Genomic DNA, 22,551 nt, shown 5'->3' on the forward strand with positions numbered 1-22,551 from the left:
AATAATCGATAAAAAACAATTTTGCTTAACGTATTTAATATTTAGGAAAAGTTGTAACGCAGAAGAGACGGAGAAAAGACATAACACGCGTCAGATACGAAGTACGCGCGTGCAATGACACCATTGGCGCGCGTTCCAGCGACATTGGTCATTCGGCATCCCGCCACTACTGAGTATAATTCGCTCTCTGCAAACTCTCCGCTCTCTGCCTAGGGAGATTATAGTAAACGAACGTCATCAGCTACAACGAGCCTCCATTATCTTCACCTTATAATAACAACCTACTCTTTTAGGAGCAAATTGAACGTAGTAACGTATTTGATACGATACTTTCTCGAGTCGATATCTGCCAGACCTTATCTCCTCAAACACCCAAACACATCCAGTCGCTAAAACCCTAAGCGCCGTAATGGGAAGTCCTTAAGTGGCACCTGCTGGACAGGATTGTGTGAAGGAAACGGGAGGAAACAGAATAATCGACGGGTGAATCGGACGCGACAAGAGGCAGAGGGAGGCACACCAGAAATATCGGGCCATCGCTGACGGTCGCCAAGGAGTGCTCTGTGCCATCGCAGACGACCACCAGGAGGAGCCCTATCCCATCGCCGATGGCCACCAAGAGGTGCCCCATCCCATCGCCGAAGGCCACCAGGAGGTGCCCTGCCTAGAGGAGTCCCTCAAAACTCCACTCGGTCGAGTAGCTCCACTACCAGCAGGTTCGATCACACCAAGAAAGGCTCGTGGTGTACGACAGAGTGTCCGGGCCCAAGTCTCAGCTGCTCGAAAATCCTTAATACCAGTTAACCCGAACTAGGATCGGGTGCTGGTAATCGCTCGGTACATCAAGGAGAGCATTCTATTTTACCCGGCCGAACAAATTCCGGATGGGCACAATCCGGCTACACGAAAGCCGTTATCGGGCATAGTGATCGTACGAAAGAAGCCGACGGCGAGGAGATCTGTAGCTTATCCGGCCCATCTATAAGGTCGGGCCGAATTTCATCAGCATCCGGAGGCATAGTTGATTCTCCTGAAATACTTCGAGAGTATAGAGAAGCACGTGGTTGAAAAACGCAAGACACGGAACGAGAGTTCGGAGAACAATCCGGAATATAAGTGCAGAAAGCTGCCGGAGCTCTTCGATTAAATCAACGGCCCCTCTCGGAACCAACAAACAGACGTGGGGATACTTTTTGTCCTACAACATTGTGGAACGTATCAAATTAATTCTTTAAAATATTAATCTGCATATTCCACTCAGTTACACTCAACCTGAGGTAACCAACAATTGGCAGATTCACGCTTATTGAAAATTGCTATGTGCCCATCGTATTTCTACCATTGGGTGTGATCTTTTAAAAACTCCATTTCATATTGAATCTCAACTTGAATTATTTCAGGTGGCCGATTAAAAACGTGGCCAACCAATTACATTTTCATTCTTTTAATCTGCAAATGTCAGATACGCCATTCAAACTGACTCGCTTTATGTCGGTTCTTTTTTCTTGGGTAGGTGTGCTTTGAAATCTACCGCACTTCAATTTTAAAAAAAGTGCAAATTGGAGCCAAATTGAAGGCTTTATCTTTGGTGAGCAAAAAGAAATGCGTTTTCTCCTGCGCTACGGTGTATCTGGCAATTCTTTCGTATGCACTTTAATATTTCTATGATTACTGCAAATATTAACCAGTTTTCAGGAATCGTTTCTTCACTTTCTTCAAATTATATGAATAAACTAATTCTGCTAATTAAAATGAAATAAATCCATGCATTCATACTTGCAGTTTTTGTAACTTCACTGCATCTCATAGCAAGGAAAGGGTCATTCGCTACGAGCAATTCGATGTGCACCGGGGGATCTACCTTGTAAGTTTAACGAGGGTCTATGAGAGTGCTGCGAGAATCCATACACAGCTAAAACTGAGCGTTACTGCAATTTTTCTCTATTGTTCTTTATATTTGACTATTGAACAAAATATTTAAATGCCCTATGCAAACAAAAAAAGAAAAAAATGTTTAAATTACGGCCGAAAATTGAATCCCGTTTTCCGATACTAATAAATTCCCTTAAAGGTTTAAAATTTAAAATGTTTCCATTCGGAAGTTTCAACGGTAAAAATAAAGGTAAATTTATTTTTTGATTTTAGAAAAGTTTGTCTAATAATTTCCAAAGTTTTTACTTTAAAATATTCAATTTAGTTTTTAATTTCAACTTCTTCCTACGGAAATTGATTAAATTTAAACGTTTTAGTTCGAAGGTTTTGAATTTCGAAAGCTTCTGTTTTCAATGTTCTCTATATAAAATTATCCGAATTTAAACTCTTTTATTCAGAAATGATACAGTTCAGTTTCTTTTAATTCCATTCGAAATGTTTAATTTGAAACACGTTCAACTAGAAATGATCAAGAATAAAAGATAGTCTAACCGGAGTTCTCCGCATGTTAGATCCAAGCGGCTAAGCTAAGTAATGCTAAAAATTAATAATTAATCGATAATAACTTCAATTAAATTAAATTAGAAAACTAGCAAAAAAAAAAACAATCTTAACCAAGTGCCTTCAAATAGTTGATACGAAATCTCATTTTGATTAGGGACTTTTTATTGGAAATCCAGCGAGTCCCTTTAATTCCCTTGAATTTCGAAATAAAAAATTGCAATTTATCCCACTGTGCACGGGTGCTATACACGAAGCTAAGTGTGTTATTTGTTTATAAGGTAAATAAAAGTTTATATATCAAACGCCTTTCTTAAGAATTTAGGTACTTTTTTTATTGATAATATAAGGGAAAGCTAAACGAAGGTGACTCCATCGCCATGTACATTAGATTGTTACATACTTATGTAGCGCAATAGTGTATTTTTTCACATAATGGTTGTTAAATTGATCCATCCACCTACACAAAAAATGCTTGTGCATTTTTCATCTAGAAAGGTTTTTTCTCCTGTAATATTTATTTTATTGAACGTAGTATCGTTAAGATTTCCCTGCTTCAATTATTCTCAAAATTATTAGCATCATGGCAAATAAGTCCCTGCAAAACATTTCAAACTTAAAATGGCTCCCTGAAAAGGTCCTAAAATGGAGATAGACTTATATAAATTGATCAACAAATAGGCTCATATTAAATGAAAGCCACGATATATTTTTAGCAAATTCAAAATTTCGATTTACGCATAATAACTGTAATATAATGCAACTTTTTTTTATTTCAGAACCACATGTTCTGCTGTTTCGTAGATTCCGAACTGACATCCCCATAACTACAGGAAATGGCCCTATACAATATGAAAATAAAAACATATGTTGCAAATAATCTAAAAGACTATGTAAATTAATCATGCATCTATCTATACCAGATCAAGTTAAAATTGATTTATATTGTTTGCATATATTGAAATCGACCGTGATCGGAAATTTGTCTCCGATGGATAAATATGCTTACATTTACTTCTTACGAGCGGTTAAAAGACAAACATGATTTCGAGTAACCTGTAAAAAATAAATGAATTGTTTAAAAATTAGTTTTTATTAGTAGCAAATTTAGTTGTCCTGCACTGGTGTACTCCAAGGCACTCTGACCTGCTCCTTCTTACTGCTTCCTTCTCACTCGTACTTGCTTCGGAAAAATAGAAAAAAATATTTTTCTGATAGTTTCGGAAATTTCATTTGAATTCTTCACTAGCTATCAAATATATTTATAAATTATCTGTAAGAGCAGCTTTGTCGATCGCACGCAACGACGAAGTGGCGCTGCGAGCGAGGGGACTGTTTTCCCCCTCTAGCGCGAGCAACGGCAAGCGCTGCTACGCGATCTACTTCCGATGGTTGACGAGAGCGGTCCGCGTGTTGTGTATAATACTGTGTCGAGTCTTTCAGAGAATTATAAAGTTTATTGGATTGAATAAAGACATCCAGAGTATTCAGAGTGAATTTAATGTCTGTTAAATTTATTGAAACACTCCTCTGATATATAAATCGATAAAAGCAGTGTTTGCACGTGGAAAGCCACAATACTCCTACATGGTAGCAGAGGTCCATGGTTTCACCCATGGAAAACGGGAAGCCGGATCGTCTCGATTCAGAAGCAAAGACTACAAGGAGTACAAAGGCCAGGAATGTGATCCGGAGGGGGCTGTGAGCGGCGTGTTGGGGCTTGCCTGAGCGGCGTGCTTGGTTTCCTGCATCTCCAGAGCGACCGGAGAAGCGGCAAATCTTTCTTCAGAGGTTTAAACGTAAGTTGAGGTAATTTTTTATTTTAAGAGTGATTCTCCTCCGGCGGTGTACAAATTCGGAGGCAACGAGAAACGAGTGCGCGAAAGGATTGAGAAGTGTGAAAGTTCATTCATCTCAAGATTGCCGTTGGAAATTCAGAGGTTGAATTTTGACGTCATACGAGAGAGTGAAAACCGCACGGAGGAAGAAAAAGAGTGCATAAAATCATAAAATCGCATCAACGCCGATACACAAGGCAAATACGTGTTTGTTTTGTCGCGAGCCAGAGAGGACCAGGGTTCCAAGAATCGGGTGCGGTATTGTGCAGGCAGAGGACGAGCAGATCTCTCCGGCGCATGCGTCGCACGCGGGTTTTGACGTTGAGCTGGCAGTCAAATACTTCTAAATTATATATAGGCAGGCTCGGGGTCTGTTCGCCTGTAGATTTTTCCAGCTACGAAATTTTCGCGAAACGTGGGTTGGGTCGACCCCGAGGGCATAAAGTCGCGAAATTAAGAGTTGGCATAAGTGCAACGCTGCTTGGCTGTGTCTTCTCGTGTGTGCGTATGCGTGACGGGCGTCGCGCAGCACAACGACTGTTGTTATGCGAACAAGCGGATGGCTTGCATTCGCACAAAACGGAGGGAGTTTTGACGATTTCTCTGAAAATCTCCCGGGCCGGTACGTAGTTTGTGTAACGTCCTTGGTCCCTTGCATGCTGTGTTGTTCTCTCTCACAGATGTATAAAAAAAGGAGTTCACATTTGCTACCGTGCTAATAAATTTAATTCAATTTCAGAGTAAAAGAGTTAAGAATGTGTTTATTTGTGGTTGATAAATCTGTCTCATTTCGTGATGATCAAGCGTATGAGGTTAAGCATTGGACTATATATACTGGGCAATTTTTTTTAAGCTGTTTGAGTTTATTTAAGAAAAATTAATATTCATGCTATATTAAATTGTTTTAAATAAAATAAAGTGTTGATAATTAAAGAGTGAGTTAATTTAAATTCAGATGTATTGAAATGAGAATAAGTGGGACGATGGTCGTGGGGGCTAAAGCGTAGGCTTTGGATCCACTCATTCGGCTTGCGGGTTCGATTCCCGCCTCGCACTCTGGAAGAGTCTCGGTGGCCTATGCGGTGAACACTAGCCCTGCAAGGGAGCTGTTCATCTCCGGAGAGCCGCGGGACCGGTACCTCAAGAGAAAAAGGTTTTCTCTAATTACTTAAGGCTGTTGCTCTTGGTGGTTCAGAACCCACCTTAAACTGTAGGTCCTCCTTCCAGAAAAAAAGGAAAAAGAGAAAAAAGAAGAAAGAGAAAAAAAGAGAAAAAGGTGTAAGAAAAATGTAAGCCCTTAGGAGATACATTAGAAGCTTTCATTCCATTGAAATGAGAGGAGTACTCGGTCAATATTTCATATGAAAAATGTTCTAAGTAAACTTAGTATATCTGCTGCTAAAAGTGAATTGGAAATTTTTCTCGGGGTTTGGTATCTCTCTCTGGCTTGCCTTGCGGTAAGACCTAGACTACTGGCTATTGGGAGGTTTTCATTTACTCCAGAGATTGAAATCGATTTACTAAGGAGATTTGTAGTATTGAAGTCGTGACTCATGTGTGTGCGTGCGCAACCCAAAACCGACTGGCTTCCGTGGTAACACTCGGGGTCAAATTCCGGCAAGTGGTGTACATGTGTGATCTGCGCGATTAGAGAACCTGATTTCTCGCCTCGGGTTAATATAGTTGCAGTGCGCTGTGTTGATTCAGAGGCATGAAACATTAATCTTTTAGTAAAATTCAGAGGTACCTGGTATTGGCTTAAGAGGAGGAGTTAATAAAAGAGAAAATTGCGAGTAATATAAAATTTTAAAATCAAATTGTAATTAAGAGGTGAACACAAAGTTGAGTAGAAAATAAAACAAAAATTGAGTTAAACTCATACTAATTGATAATGTTTCACAGTCCTGGAACAGATGACTGACAACCTGAGTCAAGAGTTTGCAGAGTACATGAGATTCAGGGCCGAATTGGAGGAGGCCAATACGGATGAAATCGACGAATGTAAGCATATAAAATTTGTAATGTGTTAGTCATCTGAGGTTGACTGAGAATTCAGAGTGCTGTGATTGAGTGTGAGTTTTAAAAGTTTGAATTCATAGAGGGGAATTTAATAAAAACTTTTAATGCTAAAGGGGGAGCGGTCAGATCTGACAATATTAAAATCCAGGTAATAATAGAGGATTTTGTATCATAGCAACAACCACAAATCCAAGAGGTTCTAAGAGCGCAGCTGGGACAAACAATTCAGAGGTGGATAGTAACAAAGATTCTGGACCCGACAAAGACACAGAAGAGTTACAGAGCGTAATTTCACGAGCTCGAGAGTTGGCAAAAGGGTTGTTATCAAATATGTCTATAGATCAAGATAATCGTAGCTTGGTGAAAGACGCCCTAGACAAACTTACATCGGCACACAATAAAGTACTAGAATCTGAAAATTCAAAGGCAAAGCAGTCTTCTGAGCTCGCAGGGTGAAACACAAGTAACGTCAATATGAGACCAAAAATCCAGAGGAATTACAAAGTAACCTCAAAAGCGAATTTTGAAGCTTGGTTAGACTGTCTCAAAACAGAGTTAACAAGCTGGTTGTTACTTTATTTGATCCATCCTAAAATACCATAACCTACTGAAGTTTCAGAAATCGAGACGACTCTGGGGAAAAACTCTGTCAAAGATATAATCATCAGTCATATTGATGAGGACTATCACAAGAAAATCTTCGGTTTGACAGAGCCCATGGCAATTCTTCAGAAGTTAAGAGAGAGTAGAAAAGGCGAAGTTAGCTCTACGCCAACTTCAGTAAGAACAAAACTGTATAATCTAAGGATAAACAAAGGTGAAAGAGTTCACACCTTTTTGAGAGATTCGATCAAATAATAAGAGAGCATGAACTGAGCGATCATCCTCAGAAGCTAACAGAACAAGAGAAGCACTCTACATTCTATCAAGCTGTCATTGGAGCTATGCCTGAAATAAGACTCACAGATTCTGCCGTTATTTCAACTACTGGCAAATAAATGAATATGGAGGCTCTCAGGAAAGTTATGATTCGCATTCAAGAAGATTGCAATGCTGATTCGAAAAAACCTGAGTCCAAAGAAACAACAGCATTTAGATCAAGCTCACAAAAACTCAGAGGGGAGAAAAATAAATGTTTTAGGTGTAACAAAGCTGGTCATTGGCAACAAGAGTGTCCACTAACAAACTTAAATCGCTGGTTCTGTTACTTATGCAATTGTGACACTGATCACCAAGGATATGACTGCCCAGGTAAATCTAATCAACTGTCTCAAGGACAAAATAAAAGATACACCAACAGAGATGGTAAAGGCTATGGACCTCCTGCCAAAATTAATAAACCGAACAGTCAACAGACAAGCAGAGGCCGAACCATTTTCAAAGGAAACAGAGGTCAAGGCAGAGAACATTCCAGAGGCAGAAGCAATCATCGAGGTTCCAGAGGCCGAGCAACCGCCAAACGAGCTGAGTATAAAGCGCATATAGAATTCATAGCAGATTCGGGAGCGACCGAACATATTGTAAATAAAAGTTTTATTCTAAGTTATTTTAAAATATCTGAAAAAGGAGTTAAGAGTGCTGATAAAAATGATTTTGCTGATATAGTCATAGATGGCAGAGGTAATCTTTTGCTTAAAAACAATATTTCAAATGAGAATTCCATAAAGTTAACGAACGTAATAGCAGCAAAAGAAATTTTAGAGAATCTATTATCATTGCGAAGATTAGTAGACTCAGGGTTTAGTATAAATCTAGACGATAAGATATTCCGAGTTTATAATAAAGAAAATGATAAAACCATATTTGAAGATTTTTATGAAAAACACAATTGGGCAGTCAGGTATGAAGTAAAAAAGGTATCGAACAAAAATGATACTATAATAAATGAGTCTGATGACTACAGCTGCATAGCGTGTCTAGCGATAGAAAATGAGTTTTTAAAGCAATCACATACAGATCCTAAGGTAACACAATCGTCAGTCTCGGAAAGAGAAAATTCAGAGTATAATACAGAGGCATCAAAAGAAAAAATTTCCGTGATTGGGAGGGAAAAGTCTGAAGAACTCATTGAATCGAATGTTGAAAATGTAAATTCAGAGGAAATAACTAAAGAACACCACGCTAGCTTGATATCCCACAGAACAATCAAAGTGGATGACTTAAGTACTATTGAGAAATTGGAAGGGATACTCATAGAAAATCCACTCGATATAGCTAATTCAGACGTAAAACAAAATGAAGCAAGGTTATGGCACGTCAGACTAGGTCATACATCTTTGAACTATTTAAAAATGCTACAAAAGAAAGAAAAGATTTTAGAGCATGTAAAATTCGATGAGGCAATAAGAGATTGTGAAGTTTGTATACTGTCAAAAATGGAAAATTTTCCATTCAAACAAAATAAAAGCAGTGCAGAGAGGTCATTACAGATCATAATTCAGATTTAATGGGTCCAATTAAACCTACATCATGGCCAGGGGGAAAGAAGCACATTATGACATTTGTAGACGATTACTTTAGGTATGCCAGAATATATTGTCTAAAGTCAAAAGATGAAGCAGGCCAAGCGTTTGAGAATTATCTGACAACTGCTCGAAACCTTTTAGATACAAATGGAAGAAGTATGCTATGTTAGGTCAGATAGAGGTACTGATTACACCGGCGGTAGATTTACCGGTATTATGGAGAAGGGAAATATTGAACCTGATTGTGGTCCATCTTATACTCCAGAACTTAACGGAGCAGCCAAGCATGTGGGAATTAGCAGCAGAGGAAGCTGTTCATTATTATAATATTACTCCTCACAAATCAAATAACTATGAGATTCGAATATTAAAGTTCTCACCAAAAGCAATGTGTCATTTAGAACATATTAGGAGATTTGGGTGCATTGCTTACATCAAGCTACCCAAAACAGAAACTAAATTCAGTATTGTATCTGTAAAAGCAGTCTTAGTGGGACATACAGATACTGGATATATTTTGTGGCATCCTAGCTCAAGAAAGTTCTTAGAGTCGAGACATGTGAGGTTTCTTGAGAAACTAGTGTATAAAGATACTTATAAAAAAAGTCAAACTGAAAGTACAGAGGTAATGAGACAAAAGTATGAAAATAAATCCGATATTCAGATTGAATTTTTAGAGAATCAGTCAACAAAAGACTTGAAAGATACGACTGAAAACAATCAAAAACTTGTCTCAGGGAATTCAGAGTTGAAAGAAATTGAACGAAGAAAAAGAGGGAGACCAAAGAAGACAAGTGTGAATGAGCATAAACAAGATTCAGAGTTAAATCAAAAGAAATCGGCTGATATAATCGACCAAAATACTGTTCCTAGTACAAGGAGCAAATCTAAGGAAATTAATGACATCAGTTTTTCTAGATACACAAAAACTTCAGAGATTGAAGAGGTTAATGAAAATGAGCTTGGACATATACTCGTAGCATCAATTTAAGAAGATCCCATTTCGTGTAAAGAGGCTGTCAATTCAGAGGATAAAGGTCTGTGGATACAAGCTATAAAAGAAGAGTTAGAGTCCATGAAAGATAATGAAGTATAGGAATTAGTAGACAGGTCCAAGGCACAACTAAATGGTAAAAGGCCGAATATAGTTGATTCAACGTGGGTATTTAAAAAGAAAGTAAAGAGTGATTACACAATTAAATATAAAGCCCGACTAGTAACAAGAGGTTTTAAAGACAAAAATATTTATGATCTTAAAGAGACATTTGCACCCGTCTCAAGACTGTCGCTTATAAAAGCAACCATTTCCATAAGTAATAAAGAGGACTTAGAAATGTGTCAAATGGATGTAAAGAAGGCATTCTTGAATGGTGAATTGGAAGAAGTGGTTATGGAAATACAAGATGTAGTGAATAATTCAGAGAGTATGAGGCTAACTAAAGTTTGCAAATTAAAGAAATCTCTGTATGGGTTAAAAATTAGTCCAAAGAAATGGAATAAGAAATTTTCAGGGGAAGCACGTATACTGGGTCTTGAGAATGATCTACATGATCCATGTTTATTTACTTGGAGACAAAAAGGTAATCTGACAATGGTCATACTATATGTAGATGACATTTTAATCGCTAGTAATGGTGCAGAGAAGCTCAAGCAAATTAAAAGCCATTTGAGTAGAATCTTTCAAATGAAAGATCTAGGAAAACCAAGAAACTTTCTTGAAATAACAATTCAGAGGAACAGAATAGAAAGAAACATTGTAATACACCAGGCTGCTTATACAGAGAAAATTCTGGGATATTTTATTCTGAAAGAGTGCAAGCCTCAAGAGTACCCCGATGGTAACTCGACAAGGAAAAAATAGAAACAATAAGGTCAAACTTCATACAGGATAGTCAGAGTCAATTGATGAAATCAAAAGAGTACCATATAGAGAAGCTATTGGAAGCCTGATATACCTAGAAAATGTTACACGTCCAGATATAGCGTATGCAGTCAATTATCTGGCAAGAAAACAGAACCCACTGAGGTGACATCATCGCCTGGAGAAGCCACAAGCAATCCTGAACAACACTGTTTACTTGTCAGGCAGAGTATTTGGCCATTAGCGATTCGTGTCAAGAGTTAATATTGCTGGACGAATGAATCAGGTATATAGTAGGGCGAACCTTGTTTCCTGTAACCATATTGTGCGATAATAGGTCTGCGAGAGACAGCACTGAAATGGACGGAAGTCACAAACTTAAAACGTTTGACCAGAGTTTAGAAAATATTCAGAGGGAACTAACATTCAGAGAAGAAACGGGAACTAGAAAACCCATGGCAGAATCTTATGGGAACTTTATAAAACAGTGCGTTGATGAGAAAAAAGTTAAAGTCCTGTGGATACCCACCAAATAGAATCTAGCCGATATTATGACAAGGCCTTTAGCCGAGAAAGAGTTTACTTATATAAGATATACAATCAGTAATATGACACTGAAAGTCATGAGTTGAAATCATTCAGAGGGTAACGTAAATTTCTACATGAAACTATTTGTTACTTAGTTTTAAAATTAGTTTATATACATATAAAATTTGTTTGAGTAGAATTACAATCGACAAAGGGAGGGAGGGTAAGAGTAGCTTTGTCGATCGCACGCAACGATGAAGTAGCGCTGCGAGCGACAGGACTGTTCCCCCCCTCTAGCGCGAGCAATGGCGAGCGCTGCTACGCGATCTACTTCCGATGGTTGACGAGAGCGGACCGCGTGTTGCGTATAATACCGTGTCGAGTGTTTCAGATAATTCTAAAGTTTATTGGATTGAATAAAGACATCCAGAGTGTTCAGAGGGAATCTAGTATATGTTAAATTTATTGAACCATCCCTCTGATATATAAATCGATAAAAGCAGCGCGTGCGCGTGGAAAGCCAAAAATCACACAAAAATCCAAAAAGTTAGAGCTAATTCAAAATTTAAAGAAAAAAATTTTAAGTTTTAAAAATTTTTTGTCAAATTTTCTGCTACACTGCAAAAATAATTGCAAATTATCCTTGTGATATTTTTAAATTCGAGAAAAATTAAAAAGTGACATGCTTTTCAACATTATGAAAATTTTCAAAAAAAGGAACAAAAAATTTTTTTAAAAGGTTAAGAAATATCAATCCAAATTTGAAAAATATATTAGATTTTTTAAATTGGACACAAATTATCGAGCGCGAGTTTCGCAATGAGAATGTAATCGTCAAAGCCGTAGGTGCTTTGAGAACCTTCTTTAAAAACTATCGAAAAAAATTTTAGTTAAAATTTATGGCTGTAATTGCTTATAAGTTAAAATCAGACTTTTCATTTTAAGTTATAATATTTATGATGTTGTTAAAGTATGCGCATGAAACGTACGAAAACGTAGTTTATTAGCTTTTTTAAAAAGGACTAAAAGTATTCCAGAAAAGGAAATGGGTAATGGAGACTGTATTTGGATATTTGGCGGTTTTATTACGATGATGCGTCCGCTACTAAGTACAAGAGAGACGTGCTCCCGAGCCGGGAGACCAGTCGGGTTTTATACTAGAGAATTGTTATCAATAGTGAGTCATCTTTGGATCCCTTCACAGTTCCTTCCTTAAGGTTTTAGATGTCCACGACATCTTTTCTGAATAGGTGGACTGAAGTGGATTGATATTGGACTACTCTGGTAGCTGTAGACCCCCTACGTGCATTTTCATAGGGCTGCGAATGACAGGAGAGCTAGGATAGTGTATCCCAGTCGTTCGAGTACAGTGGATCCAAAAGTCCGCCAGGAATGGTTTTTCCTAGGTGTCAAAAAGGAATTTATAAACGTTAAACTTAATTTTATGCTGTATGTCGGGTGATTCCTTGGAATAGTGGGTTGCTGCTGCGAATGCTTCGTTGTCAGTGACTGCTAGAAAATGATCTTCTAAAGTTAGGACTGAGGCTTCTCCGATTATTTGAGAGACCTCGGGTTCCATCCGGGACCGGATGGTGACTTGTATGTTGTGGAGAGGCAGTTTATACTATTGGCATCCATTGCGGAAACTGTAACTAAAATTGGAAGTCAATCAGATATATTTTTTATCGCAGGTCTGTCCATGCTGAGAGATCAACCAGCCAAGGCAGGTGACTTTCAGATGTATCTTTCTAACTGGATCAGTGATTTTGCAGTATTTCATGTCTCCTTTGCCTATGCATTGTTGCACGTCGATTGTAGTGAAAGAGAGGCGGTCCTTGTATAGAGCAATGGGTTTCTCCTAAATTCCGTCAAAGATGTAATGCATTATTTGACTAAGAAAGGGGAGAGCTATGTATTGTGATACTTCATACTCTACAGGGTCTGGAAATGGTGTGTAAACTCGGTAAATTAGTCTATTATTTATCAATGTTGTGTAATTGCTACTTATTCGCATATACAGGAAAAAGGTGTTTTCTGTCAGTGGGTTTGGAATTTCTTGTCGTATATTCTCATTTGTTTTCCCAAGAGATTTCATTAAATCTGATGGGAAAACTAAGTCTGGCAAGAGGATTCCATTCCTTGCTTTTGCTATTGTTGTTTCAATGTTTCCTATTACCTTTAAAGTTTCTTCTAAATGCTGAATTCTCTAGCTATGAGAGTTCGGTTTGTTGCTGGTGTTTGAATTTGTCTAATTTTGAAATGGTAGTTTGAAGAAGGCTAGTCTGATTTTTTATACGGGCGACGATTTGGTTGTAGTGTCTTAGACGCTCTTGTCTTCTCCTAAATACTGTAATAGTTTTTGTATCTGTTAATATGCTTGCCCGCTAAATTTTTGGACCAAGAATTTTTGTGTGTTTATACTTGTTTGAATTAAGACCTATTTGATAATCCTCTTCTTTTCCTGTTCTCTGCACTTTCTTTTGATTAATTTCTTTAGCCCGGGTAATTTTATTGCGCGCGTCCTGCAATTCTGCTGCATTCCTTTCCCTTCGTTGCTCGTTGATTTCCTCCCGACTTTTCATCTCACGTTTTTCCGTGACATATAGAAGTTCTTCTGGTGTATATGTGGTTGTAGTATGCGGACTTTCCTTGTATCTTTTTACTCCTGTGAGTAATCTAATCATAGAATCTTGATTTGCTACTGTTTTCGCTAGTTCTTTGATGGTTCGTATAATCCTTTGCGCAATTCTTCCGATATTTTCAGGATGGTATGCTGAAATTTCTATGTGCTGTATTGCCAGCTTATCGAAGAATTCGGTTATTCTTTTGCTGTGGAACACTGGTTCGTTGTCGAACTATCTTCTATTATTAAATAGTTTCTGCTCTCGTACGTTAGTTTTTCAGCATTTAGTATTTCAAAAGGGAATCTAGCGGCTTTGATTATTACTGCATCAGCTCGAGCACTACTTTCATTGTGCTTGTTTACACAAACAGGGACATATAATCCATATATCCATATAATGTTGAATTTGTTTTTGCATTTCCGGCTAATAATGATGTTGTTCTACTAGGTTGAAATCTTCTTCCGCGGTCCTAGTGTGTGATTTCTATTGTTCGTAGATTTTCTGCGCTCTCATCCTCCCAGATTAATTTGGCTAATTTCAGTAAATCATCGAAGTTTCTTTAGATTTCTCCACTGATCTGTAGATCCGGTTTAACTGTTATTTCGAAATAATTATGAGGGACTTTGCAGTTATAGAGACGATTTTGGAATGCCTCGTCGCTTTCGACCAAGGTGGGATTGTCAATTTTACTTACTTGCTTCAGTCTTTCCAAGTCTGTTAAAGGTTCATTTTCTGTTGTTTCTAAAGATTCCAGGCTTCTGAGAACTTCTTCCAAGCTCTCTGGTGAAATGTCTTCATCATAGATTACTTCTTCGAGGTCTATCTGCTGGGGATTCGTCCTCGTCTTTCGTTGTCCTTTCGAATAGTTCTTCGATGCTTTTCCACTTTTCAGGGGTTTTTGGTTGTTTTAGAAGTTCCTGTGATTCTTCCTGTTTTGGGCTGTTTATTGCAATGCGAAGCCCTTTGAGTTTTTCGACGGGAAAGGCTCGACTGAGTGCTTCAGAATTCGCATTTTTCTTTCCAGGTTTGTAAATAACTTCAGGATGGTAGTCGCTAATTTTTGTGTAAACCTGAAAAGTCGAGAAGCCATTTTCTCGTGTTCATTTAGCTGGCTTAGTACTACTCCTAAACCTTCGTTGGAGACATCCGTATACAGAATGAAAGGTTTTGTCAGTGGCGGGTGTCTTAACATCGGGTAAGAGGTCAAGAGAATTTTTAGCTCGTTAAAAGAATCTTCGCATTTGTTTGTCCAGATGAAATTTACATTTTCTCCTTTTAAATGATTTAAGGGATGATCTATTTTTGCAAAGTTCTTTATGAATTTGCGGTAGTAAGAGGCTAGTCCCATGCATTTTTCTATTTAGTTCGCGTTTTTTAGCCGTGGAAATTCTAATACCTTTGCTACGTTCCTCTTGAAAGGATTAAGTATCGGAGATATTCTAATTCTCGCTCGAGGCATTTACATTTGTGGGGTTGTAGAATAAGTTTTGTCTCCCTTAGACATTCAAAAACTTTTCTAATGTTCCTCAGGTGTTCTTCCTCTGAACATCCTATGAAAATTAAATCGACCAGATAGATGATACATATTTCACCTATTAGCCCTTGCAGCTTAAAGTTCACTATTCACTTGGAAGTGGCGGGTGCCATGTCGAGGCAAGACATATATTTGGCTGAACTAAGCACGCATAGGATTTCATCAATCGATAGCAAAGGATAGCTATCTTGCTCTGTAAATTCATTAACTTTTCTGAAATCCATCAGTAGTCTCCATTATTGTTTTTTGCTCCTATCCATTTTCTTCTTTACTAACCATACGTTGGGTTGGTAAGGCGAAAAGGATGCCGTAATTAATCCTTTTGCGAGATTCTGAAATTTGGCTTTCAATTCCGGGTGGGAAGAGAATTGGATGTTAATATAGTGGTACACTGATGGGCTTATTAGTTGTCAATTTTATGTGATGCTCTACGTTAGATAGTAGTGGCATTGAATTTTGAGGTAAATAAAAAATGTTGAATTATATAAGAAGATTTTGGATTTTGTTTCATAATGGTTCTTCAAGATGGCTTAAAGTGCTTTTGACTAAAAGCTCTTTAATTCTTTTGTCTTGCTGTTGATTGCGTCGCACGGGATAGATAGGAATTTTATTTCATTTTTTATACTATTCCTCGAGTAGCGTTTGTCTTTCTTTCCGATCGTCGTTGCTATTTAAAATGCGAGAATTCAAACTTTTTTTCTCTGGGTTTGCTAGTTTTTCTTTATAGCTATATTCGTTTTTTTTTAAATTTAGGACAGATACCGTCGAAATCAGTGGGAAAATTATTTTTGACGACGTAGAATTTGTGTGAATTATTTTCTGGGTACAGTATGCACTATCCCAACATTAGATGCACACCGTTCACAATTTCAAAACTTCTTCTTTTAGGTTTTGGAATTCTCTCTGCTTCGCACGTTTGTTTGTTCAGACACTCGGTTTTTATGAAACCTTCTAGGCTATCAGAGTCTACCAAGAATTCTCGTCTGCATTGGTATCCTCTAAGTTGCAACTTGACGAAGGGGTGTCCTGTTGTTATTTCTCGTAGAAATATTCTGTGTGGAATATGTCCTCTTGATTCTTCTCTTCCGACTCCTGCTCTATTTCCTTCGTTTGGTTGGCTGGCCGTGGCGGATCCTTGCTGTTTGAGTTGCGGGGCTGAAAATTTTGTCGATTTACTTGGTTCTGTTTTGCGTAGCATTTTCCTTCTGTGTGTTCAACTTTATGTAAATATTTGCAGGCTATCGTTTCCTTTGGTGTTTCTCCTGTTCCAAGTCTCAAAATTCCGCGGGACTGCTGTCTATGGATCTTTGTATTTTTCTATACATTTCTTGATACCTACGGATGAAGGCCTCTACCTTTTCATGTACCATTTGGCACATTTGGTCCCTCTCTCTGATAAGTTGTGACAGCGATTTCTCTCGGGCTCCAAACTCTATGGCAAAAGCTTCCGTCAATTTTTGCGCCGTCAGGGGTGGTGTGATTCTCATCGCGACTCTTCTGGCCTCTCCTTTTAGTTTCTTCCAGCGAATTTCTCGCAGGGCTTCAGCGACCAAAGCATCTTTCACAAAGGTGACGTCCACGGGCCATGGCGTAGACGTCGTCTACTAGCTCGCTGACGTCTTCTTTAAAGGCTTCTGCATCTTGGGTACCATCGAATTCGACAAGGTTCCTTAGCAATTCGTTTAAGGTTTTTCTGTCGACCACTGTTAGGCGTTATGGGGCTGGAGTGGGGCTTGTTAAAGGGTTATCGGGTTTTCCATCTGGTTCCAAACTGATTTAGGATAAGCGATCCTGTGCTTCTTCGAGGGCTGTCTTCATCTCAAAGAATTGTCATTATAGTTTTTTTTGTGTGGCCTTGTCGACGACCTCATTGGACAGGAATTTCTTCATGTTTCCAAACATTTTTGGCTGGATGATTTTTACTTTGCGTCTGTGTGTGAGACAAGTAGCTATTGGATTCCACGGTCTCGTAAAAGTTTATACTAAACTCTGAACTACCGTGAGATGATCCTGTAACACTACCACTTGATTCGCTTTTAATACTCGCGGTTTCTCTATATTTTTGCCTCTATAAGTGCACTTTTGTTTTTAAATTTCTTATGTGTGTCACTTCTGGAAATGTAGGATCGACCGAACATTTCTTTACCAGGGTTTTATTCTTCTGTTTAAACTTGTTAACTGGGTGTATTTTTATTCACTTTTTATATTTCTCCTTTTGCGTGTTTTTAGAAAAAGTGTAAGAATAAAATTCATGTACTCACTTAGATTAACAATAGTGTCACAATTTTCATTCTTCTGATCCTTGCTCTAAAGTAGTCTCCCAGAAGGATGGTGGTCATCCAATTCTTGCTGTCTGCGGGTCTTGCAGGAGAACCTTCTTCTTCCTGAGTTTTGGAGATGTCGTTCTTAAGTTATTTTCCTGCTTTTAGAATTTGTGTTGCAGTTTCTGTCTAATGGTACTACTTGGTATCCTTAGACTTCCCAGGTTCCCAACGATGGGGGTCTTACAACGTTGACGAATGTGGGTTCCTGTGATTGTCGCAAATTTCTGATCTAACAATTTAGTTAATTAGCTTTTTTAAAAGCGACCAAAAGTATTCCAGGAAAGGAAATGGGTAATGGAGACTATAGTTGAATATCTGGCTGTTTTAATACGACGATGCCTCCGCTACTACGTACAAGAGAGAAGTGCTCTCGAGCCAGGAGTCCAGTCGGGTTTTATACTACAGAGTTGTTATCAGTCGTGAGTCATCTTTGGATCCCTTCACAGTAGGGTAAATAAATGTAAGTCAGAAGTCAATGATTATCTGAGCTTCCCAAAAACATCTAAAAATATTCACATAAGTCAGCTAATATTATATATAGTTCAATTAATGTCTCGCTTCATACGTTAGCGCTACTTTTAGAGCTGAATCTAGATTTTCGGGGCTACGAGCTTCTACTAACCCTAATAGCTTGAAGTGTGTCAAATGTGCGCCTCTTGGGAACGTTCCAAACAAAAACTATCATTATTATCAATAAATATCGCGTAAACAGTAAGAGGTAGGTCAAAGTCGACGTCAGATTATAATGTGGATATGATATTATAGTGTGGTACAAGTGGTTCGCAAAACTCAAAAATGACATCCATTTTTACCTATTTTTTACGGGCTACGAGATCATGGCTGTTTCAAATAATAACAACGCTAGGTTTTCCTCAAATCTCAGTGAAACGTTGCCAAGCGAAGGACATTTTGCATGTTCCGGAAACTTCCTTGCTATTAGAAAGCCTCCTGTGCTGTTGGGTAAACTTCGTTTGGAAGCTTCAAGAGTACAATAATTGAGCGAAGGTAATAGTCATAACTGGGGATAGATAACTGATGCCGAACCATGCCGAACTACTCCAAAAAAGGAGCTATGTAAGCGGAGCGCCTACTCTACCACAGCTAGAACAAGCCGGCAACAGTGAAAGAGAGGCGACACTAAGAATAACCGCGGACAGACATCCAATTGAGGCAGAGCGATGCTTTATGGCCCGGAGAAACATCAACAATAAGGTTTCTTTCAATCCTAAAGATCTGGCTGAAATGGATGACGAGCTTCGTGCACATTTTTCCGAAAAATCCTACCTCTGGGCTATTAATTATTGTGCGTATAATGCAGCGAGAGCTTTCGCCGTTCCGAACCGTAAAACAAAACCAACGGTTGATCATAAGGCCAAAATACGAATGCATCAACTTGCCATAAAGATAGGCTGTGCAAGACAGTACGCGTCCCGCATTCAGTGTGTGATTGACTAAATCACATCTGGCAGGAATTTTACCGCTAAGGTTCGAAAGTTCGCGAGCGAACTCCGGACCTGCTATCACACACTTAACAAGGCGAAGCTGCTGACCATCAGGCATCATATTGTTGAGAGAATACTGATACTATCTGACGCTAAGAGAAGTCCAGAGCGGAGGGAGGGGTGGGTCAGAGAAAATCAAACGTTTCTCTCTGATCCGTCTCGACTCTTCCAAGACCCTCCAGTTACTGTCGAACACTCACCCAAACCAGAGGAGGTCGAAGTATTTTGGAGAGAAGTCTACGAAGTTCAGCATAGACTGGACGAAGACTCAGAAAATATAAAGAGCTTCAAGGAGTTATGTGTTGCCCCCATAACACCTGATAAAGAATGCCCACCCATCACTACCGAGGAGGTGAAAAAAGTATTAAGAGGGATGAAGAACTATTCCGCTCCGGGACCAGATTGTATCCAAACCTTCTGGTGGAAGAAATTTCCTTCAACCTATCAGAATTTGGCCCATATTTTCACCTCATATTTAAAGTTGAAGAGCCAATTCCCGAGTAGTTGGTGGAAGGGCGCACAGAACTCCTGCCGAAATTAGGCAACCTAGCTGACCCGAAGAATTACAGGAAAATCACTTGTCTGAACACACTGTATAAGATATTCACAACTATCCTAAATGATAGGATTGTTTGGGCAATTGAACCTGTGTGGCAAGAAATGTATGAACAACGCGGCTCGAGGAAAGGCGTAGCAGAATGTCGGGAGAATCTGCTTATCGATAGATGTATCTACAAAGATGTAGCATTCTACCAGCGTGACCTATCGATGGCCTGGATTGATTGCAAGAAAACTGTCGATTCGACCTCCCATAGATTTATCATCTGTCTTTTGTAAAGCTTCAATGTTCATCCGCAAATCGTGAGGTACATGGAGAGATTTAGGCCGATTTAGAAAACCATATTTACTGTCTCATCTGGAAAAAATCGTGTTACAACAAACAAGGTCACCTTCTAGACTGGTGTCTTTCAGGGCAACTATATCTATCTCTAGGGATTGTCGAACGATATACTAAGGAAATAGGAATGGAATTTTGGTTAGTGAATGCGCCGAGATTTATTTGATGCGACGAAAACTTAACGGCTCATCCGGCGAATTTGGTTTTCCGAAGTATCGACGAGGAACAAAGTGTCTGCAACGAACCAGCTTGCCGTCCCGGTAGTACTCTATTTATTTGGAGCAGGCCCATGGACGAAGGACGAGCTCAGATCCCTGGATATCGGTACACAAAAGGTTATGAACCTGAACAAAAGCATGCATCTAAAGTCTACTGTTCCGCGACTCTACATCTCACGCCGTCAGGTGGTCGCGGAATATTAAATCTTGAATGTCTTCCCAACAGGATTATTCTGGATACAGCACATAGAGTCGAATTGAATGTGTCGCTCCCAGATAGGAGAGTGGTGGGGGCCGAAAAATCCCACGTTCTGGAGACACTGATCTCGAGTACTCACTCCTGAAAGCCCGGATTAATAAAGCACAAGAGAAAAACTTTCGTGAACAGCTCCTCGATAAGAGGATGCACGGTATCTTCCACAGAAATGTGAAGGATCAGTCAATGTCTTGTGAGCTAACGTTTGCTTTCCTTAAATCGCCCGGATTGAAGTCTGGTACTGAGGGTTTTAGTTTGGCATGTCAAGACAGTGTCATTTCCACCTTAGGCCACATTTTGAGCCAAGACATTCACGAGGATAGCTGCAGAGCTTGCCATGCACACCCCGAGCATTTAGCACACATACTATCTAGTTGTCCAACTCATGCGGGACGACCTATATCCAAAGGCACAATGCGGCACTAAGAGTGCTTTATTATCATCTCTGTCACTCTTACGGAATTAAGCTTAATATCGGTATTCTAAATTCTGCTAGGGAAGCAGAGTCAATTGTCGAGAATGAGAAGTGTCGCACATACTAAAACTTTATATTCACGACAATTGTTTCTGTTGCACACTCGAGACCTGACATAGCCTGGAATGCATCTCTGCGTGTCAACATATGCTAAATACTTGCGGGAAAAATGCAGAAGGCGCTCATCCTTGGGTCACTGCGTGTCTTCAGGATGCACGAGACTTTTGCCGGATCGTCGTATTGATTTCTTTACAGACTGTAACCACCTATCTCACGTTCGGGAGACGTGGTTATGGCTGAAATTTTACCGCGATTTCGCTGAGATCGGATGCAGTTTTTCAGATTAGCACCCGACCAATTTTTCAGAATATTAAGCTCCAGCATATGGATGTTGGTGGTTTCCGCATGAGTCGGACAGCTAGATAGTATGTGTGATAGATGCTCGGGCTGTGCGTGGCACGCCCTGCAGCTATCATCCGTAATGTTTTGACTCAATATGTTCCAACGGTATATTAGGGTGAAAATGACACCATCTTACCATGCCAAAATAAAACCAGTCAAGCCCGACTTCCGTCCGGGTGATTTAAGGAAAGCCAAAGTTAACTCATACGACATTGATATTGATCTTTCTTGTTTGCCGACTGAATGCGGGACGCGTACTGTCTTGCCCAACCTATCTTTATGGCAAGTGGATGCATTCGTCTTTTGGACTTATGATCAACCGTTGGTTTTGTTTTACGATTCGCATCGGCCAAAGCTCTCGTTGCATTATATACACAATAATTGATATTACAGAGGTCGGATTCTTCGGAAACATGTCCAGGAAACTCGTCATCCATCCCAGCCAGATTTTAAGGTTTGAAAGAAACCTGGACGTTTATCGTTCTTCCTCTATCGAATGCCTGTCCGCGGTTAGTCTTAGTGTCGCATCTCTTTTTCTGTTGCCGGCTTGTTCTTGCTGTGGTATAGTAGTCGTTCCGCTTACATAGCTCCTTTTTAGGAGTACTTTGGCATGGTTTCGCAGACGTTGATGAGAAAAGTGCGATAGCTCCGGGTGTTTCTCGCACCACGGAACATGCAGTCGTGTTATGTAACCCCGTTCAGGGGCCACAGTCGCATCGTAGCACTCTAGCAAGTCGCGATTTAGTTGTTCCGTCTTCATTGGCTCCGCTAGCTCTAGAGTGGTCGGCATTGTTGGTCGACCCATTGTCGGGAGCCCTGTGTGTTCTGTGGTTTTGAACTGCACTCACTACAACTATGTTTGATGTCGTCATTTAGTTCCCACGAGAAGCTAGGGAAAGGGGTTCATCCATCCTTGTAGAGCCACGCACGCAAGGATAAGGCTGCGTACTCTAAGAGGTCGCCCAGTATCCCAGAGTGCCTGTTTATTGTTGTAACCATATTCACCAGAAACACTTGGTACAGGGACTCTCTATCCGCACCCGAGGACGCGTTCGGTGCTTTGTCATAGGCGCTTCGGTTTGATTTTAGAGAAATGTATATAAAGTATAGCTGTCTGCATCAGCAGAAAATTGATCTAGGGAAAGGGGTTCATCCATCCTTGTAGAGCCACGCA

General features: G+C 39.4%; 1 protein-coding gene across 4 annotated transcripts in view; it reads left to right on the plus strand.

Annotated features, from left to right (window-relative positions):
• Window positions 1-22,551, plus strand: part of LOC117171963 (cyclin-dependent kinases regulatory subunit-like) — a 120,209-nt gene that overhangs the window by 80,017 nt on the left and 17,641 nt on the right. The window contains exons 3-4 of one of the 4 annotated variants that reach the window (XM_033359653.1): window positions 1,783-1,864; window positions 3,213-3,521. The exons of 2 other annotated variants lie outside the window; for them this stretch is intronic. In XM_033359653.1, coding sequence (XP_033215544.1) covers window positions 1,783-1,864; window positions 3,213-3,237 — 107 coding nt within the window. In that variant the 3' untranslated portion in view covers window positions 3,238-3,521. Of the gene's footprint in view, window positions 1-1,782; window positions 1,865-3,212; window positions 3,522-22,551 lie in introns of those variants that run through there. One more of the 4 variants, XM_033359654.1, reaches the window with a different exon arrangement.

Source organism: Belonocnema kinseyi, chromosome 4 (genome assembly GCF_010883055.1).
Source record: "Belonocnema kinseyi isolate 2016_QV_RU_SX_M_011 chromosome 4, B_treatae_v1, whole genome shotgun sequence".
In the NCBI taxonomy this organism is placed as follows: Eukaryota; Metazoa; Arthropoda; class Insecta; order Hymenoptera; family Cynipidae; genus Belonocnema; species Belonocnema kinseyi.